The sequence below is a fragment of the Cherax quadricarinatus genome, chromosome 28 (genome assembly GCF_038502225.1).
Source record: "Cherax quadricarinatus isolate ZL_2023a chromosome 28, ASM3850222v1, whole genome shotgun sequence".
Classification (NCBI taxonomy): Eukaryota; Metazoa; Arthropoda; class Malacostraca; order Decapoda; family Parastacidae; genus Cherax; species Cherax quadricarinatus.
Window position 1 is genome coordinate 21,750,902 of NC_091319.1, and position 8,786 is coordinate 21,759,687.

Here is an 8,786-nt window from a genome sequence, read left to right on the forward strand (position 1 = left end):
GCGCCCTTCGCGACCCCCCGCGCGCGCCCGCCCGCGCGCCCGCCCGCGCCTTCTGCTGCGCCTTCTGCAGCGTCATCCGGATCGCCCCCGCGCCTCGAATTTTTTTTTCTTATGATCTCCTTGGATCAAGTTTTTGGATTCCTCCCCTATGGGGTTTTCGAATTTTTTTTGAATTTCATTTTCTTGTGCTCTCCATCTCCTCGGATCAAGGTTTTTGGATTCCCCCCTATGGGGTTTTTCGAAATTCTCCATCTCCTCAGATCAAATTTTTTGGGTACCCCTCCTTTCACCCCCATCCCCAAACAATTTCTCGAAATCAAATTCTCCATCTCCTTGGATCAAGTTTTTTTTGGGTACCCCTCCTTTCACCCCAAATTTTCTCGACAATACCATGACTCCATCTCCTCGGATCAAGTTTTTTTGGATCCCCCCTATGGGGTTTTCGAAATTCTCCATCTCCTTGGATCAAATTTTTGGATTACCCCTCCCACTTTCACCCCAAATTTTCTCGACAATACCATGACTCCATCTCCTCAGATCAAGTTTTTTTGGATCCCCCCTATGGGGTTTTCGAAATTCTCCATCTCCTTGGATCAAATTTTTGGATTACCCCTCCCACTTTCACCCCCCCAATCCCAAAAATTTCTCGATAATACAAGTTTTTGGATTCCCCCCCTATGGGGGTTTTGAATTTCTTATGATCACCTTGGATCAAATTTTTGGATTACCCCTCCCACTTTCACCCACCCCCCAACCTCAAATTTTTCTCGATAATACCAAGTTTTTGGATTCCCTCCTATGGGGTTTTCGAAATTCCTCGGATCAAAGTTTTTGGAATCCCCCCCCCCTCTGGGGGTAAGCATTCAAAATAGACTCCTCCTATGGGGGCATGCTTACTACAGGTCTAAACATCTTCCCCTTATTATTTTAAAATGAACTAAAAGTTTCCTCTCATTAAGTTAAATGAACTAAAAAAGGACCACACATACAAGCTAAATCTTGTCGACTTACCCCTATGTCAGTGACGTCACGCGCACAGGCTGAATCATGTCGATCCTTTTTTAGTTCATTCAAGTTAATAAGGGGACACATATACATCATAGGGAAAACATTTTCATCATCAGAAAGACACATTTCAGGATAACACTAATACACAATATTTTTTTTTTCATTATTTATTATACAGCCATTACATTTCTGGTAATACAAACAAATACAATTTCATTGAAAAAAGCTACAATTCATTGACTAAAATCAACGTAGAGTAATTTTTCTTCTCTTGTAGAATTTCTGTGCATTTTGTTCAGGGTCGTCATCTTCTTCCTCATCTGTTATACAATAAACTTCTGGGGGGGAAGCTGGTGGATAATAAATGGGGGAATCCTCATCCATACATGAAGTAGGTTGGGAATTTGTCATAAAATATTCCATCTCGCTCCATACGCATTTATCGCAATAACAACTACTAACACATTCTCCACTCATATGAGACTGGGGAGAAGGGTCGATCTCGGCGTGGGTAGGAGTTACAATATCCTGGATAATAGCGTTAACATCAACCACCTGAGTAGGAGGCACAGTCTCAACATCCACATGAGGTCGGGGAGAAGTCTCGTTGGTAGGAGGGGTAGCAACAGCATCTCCATATGGATGGGTAGGAGGCTGGGTGGATCTCGCTCCTAACAATCCCATCAACTCACAAATCATTTGCTCCTGTCGGATTTGATTTTCGCGAATAAGTTCCAACAAGCGCATTATATTCGCATCTGGCAAAGAAAAAAAAATTCTCGATTAGAAGAAGAATAAGGCATATCTTTAATTGCATTAAAAAGTTTTATTGGTTAATACATTACACTTCTAAAATCATTTATGTGTAAAAAAAGATTTTTTCAATATTAGAACAAGATAATGAACAAAAATCACTTACCATTTACCGCAGGTGGATTATTCCGACATACACAGGGATGCAGTCTTCTCTCCTCCTCGCAGACACCTCCAACGGAGTACTGAATTGGATTCATCCTTGACCCAACTTGAATGACAGTAGATGCAAAGAGTGACCCAGCACGGGCATTTATAGCAGCGTTATGACCTTTCGCCCCGCCTCTAACCTTTCGCCCCGCCTCTAAACGCCTCTACCCCACCGTATTATAATTCCAATATTTTACACAGATTTTCATAATTCCACGTTGAATTATTAGCAAATACACTTGAACATGAGGGTATATTGAAATGCTCATATGCATATTTCATTATAAATTGGTCATTCTTTAATTTATTTCTACCAAAATCTTTAAACAAATATGGTATAATTTTCTTGACGCTATAATTTGTTAACTTATACACAAAATATATAGCATATAAGCCGCACACCAATGATTTTTCATGTTGAATCCTCTGATTAATACCGTACATGAAATTTCTCTTGTATATAATTTTCTCATATATATTTGTATAATGTTTTAAATCCACCCCGAAACTATCTAAATATATTAATATGTATTTGTTCACATATATACTAATCCAATGACCCATATTTTCATCTTGATCGTTCAATATATTAATGATGAAAATTACCGGCTTATCTTTTATCCTCATAATAACTTCATTTATATTATTTGCGGCAAAACAACCCAAATACGAGGCGTATCTTCCCGTATGATGTTTCAAGGCAATATTTATTTCTTCACAATTCATGGTCTATACTCGCGTATGCACTATCACTGTTCTATTTTCATTTATATTTAAAATCGCATTAGTTTCACCAAACATCAGACAAATTCTATTCTCATCTTTCGGTTTACCAAATGTCATATCTATTCTCAAATTACCATTCTTCTCGACAGATATAGCATTCTTAACCTGTTCACTTCTCAGGTCAACACCTAATATAGTTCTGCCTTGGAGAAAACTCTTATATGTAATCAGATGATCAGTCTCCAAACCCAGAGATTTCAAGGTAGCGTAATATAACCTACTCGCGTGGGTAGGGAACTTACAGTCAATATTAAGAATCATTTCTGAATTAATTGTAACCCCGAAATGATTCAAATCTTCATGTTGAAAATATAATGGATTAAAATTATATCCTCCATCATATGTCTTCATATCAACTAATATAATAAATATCTTATCGGGTATGACTTGTCCCCAAGGATTATCTGCGATCAATTGTGTTTGATTAGATGCCAGAATATATGATTTAAATAATGTCTTCTTGAACAGATATTCACACCCCTGCGGGTTTGCCCTCATGCTTGAATTCAATGCAATTAATGCATTCGTATACGGAATAACTTTATCGATCCATAATTTAATGGAATTAATATTATATTTATATGTTTTTCCGCTTAATGGAGTCATAATTACCCATGCGGGTGAATGCATTTCAAGTCTCAATCGACATTCGACACTATCCAGGATATATTCGTGAAAACTACTCACATCCAGCATCAAAGGGAAACAAGTATTCACTTCATTCGTTAATTTACCTTCGTCTTTCTTAATATCATCTAAATCAGCTGTTGTAATAGTACTACTTGCTGTGTCTTTATTACGAAAGAATGCTATTCTTCCCAATGTATCTAATTTTGATGGGGATAAATGCTTAAGCAGTTTAATATAACCCGTATATGAATAAAATGGATTCGATTCTATAAGTTGTTCATTGAGATACAAACACACAGATTTGAATATTGTCTGACTTATAGAGTTCACAAATATCGCCTTATCTCCGTCTCCCAGTGCACTCCCATCCTCATTTGTTATATTTATGTTCATTTCCAAGGCCAGACTCGTTAAATCTAAAAAATGACCTTCTGAACTTTGTATTCTAAATTCGAGAAATTTATCAGATCCTTGATTTACTGGTAATACTTCACAGGTGCGTCTAGCTGCTATTGAGGATTCAATAATGGCATGTCCTGGTAATTTTGGGAATCCATCAGTTATGGAATGAGAATAAGTGGGGACGGGGGCGTTGAGTCCCCCTGGTGTAACGTATAGAGCACCAGCCGACATACTAACAATATGACAGTTAACAATAAACTAAAATTAATTAAATATTCCAGTTTCTTTTATTATTAAATTTCAATCGTTTCAAACCAATCTTTCTACTTCCTCCGGATAATAACTTCTGTCCGACACCCTTCAATGTTTCTACGCCTCTATTTCTCGCAGAATTTTTCAATGCAATACCATTATTAACATCGTTCAACACATTTTGCCCGTATTGTAATACTCCCGGAGCAAAGGTATTCAATAAGAATGGTAATGCTTTTCTGGCCATCCCACCGAGAAATGACAATAATCCTCCGCCCCTCCCTCTAGCTTTATATAATATAATATCATCTAAACCTCCCCCTTTCACCCTCGAAGTATCAAAGAGTTTCAGGAATGATTCCACTGAAGGAGGAGAGAAACTGGTTCTCATCTTGACGGTTCGTTCAATATTAACTCAACTTGATCATTCACTCTCGTTTTATAGGTCTTAAATGTAGTACACATACAGTAGAACACTTGTCATTATATTGAATTAACCTTCCTTTCTGATCAGCGAGCTTAATACTCACTTGATCAATTATCTTTTTATTAAGTGGTTTATACATTGTGGGGTCATAATTAGATCTTAATGTATTAATATCAACTACTCCCAAAAGAGATACCAACTGATCGCCAAAATTAATGGGATCAATCAAATCACTATATATTAACATATAATTAATACCTGATTCAGGATCGGGTGGGTTTACCGCCTTCACACCAGACTCGTTAAAAATAATCTCTTTTTTATTGGTAAAGACATACAAAATTTCATTACCTAAGAACCCTAGCATATCGCTTCCTTCTTTATCAAATTCCAACCCCACATAACCACTGGTAATATCAGAAGGTAGTATAATTTTTTTTTTCAAGTTAATAACCACTCTGTTTATTCCTGGATGATATGTGAACACAATTGAGTTTTTGGGGATGATAATACCCGTTGTATGTTTAACTGCTATTAAGAGATTTGCATTAATATCCTCATTTATTGCCTCTAAAATCCTTGCCATATCACCTCCAATAATTTTGCTCATATCAATTTTATGCATATATTTATTTACTGTAGATTTCTCATATGTAATACATATCTTCAAATTCTTTTGCGGTATATAATGCGTCTTGGGGTAAATTATATTTTTCAGAGCAACCTCATAATCAATTTTATTATCTAATATAATGGGGTCATATAATTTATTAATGAAAGCCGAAGGTGTATTGGCGGGAAATAAATCGAGACTTGAATCGCTACACACGTATAGAAGACGTTCAGCCATCTCTACACTCTTATAACACACACTAAATAAAAACATAACATCACAGAGTTTATATACTCACCTAATATGATATCCACGATGTTTCTCTCCTTACACCGCCTCCTTTATGTAATAATTGTTTTCTCACTTTTGTATTCCTCACAAAATCAAAATGTATACCTGATATATTTAATAAATGCTTTATTTCTGTTAAGTAATCAGAATCGATTCTTCTCGCTGATTTCACATTATTTTCTGATAAAACATTTAATATTTCAATAATATTACGTCCAGTAATGGGGGTAAGAAGGTCACCATTCTCATCCCAACTCACCAAAGGATTTCTTTGCAATAATACCAACATTGATTTCACATATTCTATATTTCTCGCACTCACTCTTATGTGCATGAATCTTGACAAATCTGGGGTTTTCTGAGGTTTCACCGAGGTGAGAGCAGGTGGGTTGACCTGCCTAGCGGGAGTAGTCTTAAACTTGCGTTTAACACCACGCTTCAAGCATGCACCACCACCACCTCCTTCCAAATTCTCATCACCCTCCGATTTTACTAACTCGAGAGGTTTCCGATTCATAACTGAAGTTGGTACAAGATAAAATTCTTTCATGATTTATTAAACAATCTCGAAATAATATTTACTGCTAGAGGTAATATAATGCCAAGAAGATTTCCACCTCTGATACTCAGCAAATATTTCTTTTTACGCTGAAAACCGATTTTCTTACAAGCTAATGATTTAATCTCGTTCTTGTACTTTTTAAATATTTTAGGGTCTAATGGTATTTTATTCTTAATCAAATTCTTGAAAATCTCACTGATACAACTTATGTGTGTTTTCTTAAACTGTTGTAATAAACTCTTCCGATGATTGCGTGGGAGACTATTAAGTAATGTAATTAATTCTTTAAATTTTTCTAATAATGATTTTTTCATTGTACCTTCAACAAATCTCCTTCTTTGACCCACGAATTAAAAGTGGAATCATAACCTTTATAAGATACCAAATAATGCGTAATTCCACCAATTTTTTTTCGTTTCAATACTCTGTCGATAATATATTCTGGAGGTGGTATGACTGGGGTCAATTCTTCGCGATAAAATATTCCTTTAATCTTTTCACCTTTCAAATCTTTCAAATGATATGTTGTTATAGGTTGAGAATTATTAATTCTATATATTTTAAATATTTCCTCTGTATTTTGTGTGTGAAACCCTCGGTTAAACGCGGATGATCTGCTAAGAGTCACTCTTGTTGTGTCTCCAACAGCCAATTTCTTACTGATTCGTTTCTTATTGGATCTTCCATTTTTATAATTTATCCGAAACTGATTCCTTATATCATTCAATGACGTAATACCATGGACTTGCAATGGGGTTTTACCGCCAATCCCCGAGTGCGGAGATGAATTATACGCATCTACTAATTCATTTAACACTTTTGAATAATTAAATGTATTGGCACTTGTCATATACTTGTATAATTTACGTTTCAGCGTTTGCAAGCCTCTCTCTGCAATGGAAGCTTTTGTTTCTTTCGAAAATACATGATATAACTTTATATGCTTACTCTGGAGATAATTCTGTACCTGTTTATTTAGAAACTCCCTGCCTTTATCTGTAAATAATCTCGATATATTCTTCGCCTTTTCATTCTCCAATATGTTTTGTAATGCATGTAAAGTGCTCGGTCCGTCTTTCTTTTTCATGAGTACTGCTTGTAAATATCTTGAAAAAACATCGATACACACGAGAATGTATTTATATCCATCATTATATCTGGATAATTTAGACATATCACCCAAATCACAGGTTAATATCACTCTGGGTTTAGGAGCAATTATTTTCCTACGAGGAAACTTCTTAGGTTTAAGAACGTATAAAGTATATGATCTTTCTGAATTTAAGAAATTTCTGACCTCTTTCAAGGTTATGGACGGATCAATCTTTTTTACAGCTGTATATAAACTGTTTACACCAGAGAATGACCCAGCAGATCCAGGATCTCTATAAACCTTTTCAATTAATTTTGCTCGCTCCATTGGTATACAATTTCGTAGGAATCCTGCCGTAACACATTGGTTCGCAACTGTAATGCTTCTGGTGTATTTAATGCAAGGTCTATGAATAAATAACCAAAGGGTGATCGTTTTATAGCAGATTTATATATATTTACAAATTCCTTATTTTTTCCGAACACTTGTCGCCCCAGAATCTCTACTTGTCCAAGATCCCTCATTTTAAATAAAGCAAAATGCGTGGCGTTTAAAGCCATGGTACGACTATATCGTCCTCCGTGAAATATATTTTGAGTAATCAGAATAATGCTTATATTATGATGTCTACCTTTAGTAAAACATTCGAGAATAATTTCACTGTTACCTGCTTTTAAAAATAGATCATCAACAATAATTATTGTATTTTCATCAGGTGATGCAATGACATTCTGCGGGTCGATAATATCGTTACTTAATGTTAATTTATGAGTTATCTCTGAATCTTGTTCTAAGGGATGTGATGTCACCCCGCATATTATAATGTTATGAAATTTCTCGTGGTATAACTTTATTAATTTTGATGTGAAATACGATTTGCCACTATTCGAATAACCGGCAATGATAATCCTTGATGGATAACGAAATATATCAACGTCAGCAGATGTGTATGTTGACAAGTTCAACATCTTCCCCTTATTATTTTAAAATGATCTAAAAGCTTCCTCTCTTTAAGTTGAATGAACTAAAAAGGGTGTTTACCATAGAGAGGTGACTTGTACACTGTAAGTCTTAATGGGTTTTCAAGATATATAATACTTTTAGTTCAACAAGAGGACACAGTTAATATGGAGCAGGACTGCCTCACCAAAATTAGTTGCTTTAGGGTGACGATTGACCCAGGTGTTTCAGTAAGGATATACTGGTATTATATTCTATCTTGGATGTTACCCGCATTTCATGGCGCCTGTCTGTCCTGAGTTGACGCAGGTGTTATGTTCTACCATGGGTGTGAACCGCATTACATGGCGCCTGTCTGTCCTGAGTTGACCCAGGTGTTATGTTCTACCTTGGGTGTGAAGCGCATTACACCATGTGTTGGGGTGACCCACAATGAGTCTCTCAGAGCGAGGACAGTGCTTCTATCCGTGACTGAGCTCATCTTCCCCATATTATTTTAAAATGAACTAAAAGTTTCCTCTCATTAAGTTAAAGGACCTCATCTTCCAACGCTGAACCGCACAACATGCTGTCTGTCTGACCTGTGTTGACCCAGGTGTTCATGATTATCTTAAATCTACCTTAGGTGTGAACCGCATTATACCATGTGTTGGGGTGACCCACAATGAGTCTCTCAGAGCGAGGACAGTGCTTCTATTCGGAAATCGAGTAAATATTTCTACCATTGAGTGTGTTTTACCAACAAGAAAAATAATGTTCGATTTTACGATAAAGTTTTCAAAACTAATTTGGAAATATC

The 8,786-nt window shown here is 36.1% G+C and overlaps 1 protein-coding gene across 1 annotated transcript; it reads right to left on the reverse strand.

The window, feature by feature from the left end:
* Positions 1–1,135: 1,135 nt before the first annotated feature.
* LOC138853329 (uncharacterized) lies at positions 1,136–2,856 on the reverse strand. The gene is made up of 2 exons (XM_070089454.1): positions 1,928–2,856; positions 1,136–1,766 (listed from the first exon to the last, which is right to left on the reverse strand). The coding sequence occupies exons 1-2, from the start codon at positions 2,019–2,021 to the stop codon at positions 1,255–1,257; spliced, it is 606 nt and encodes a 201-aa protein (XP_069945555.1). The 5' UTR covers positions 2,022–2,856; the 3' UTR covers positions 1,136–1,254.
* Positions 2,857–8,786: the final 5,930 nt, after the last annotated feature.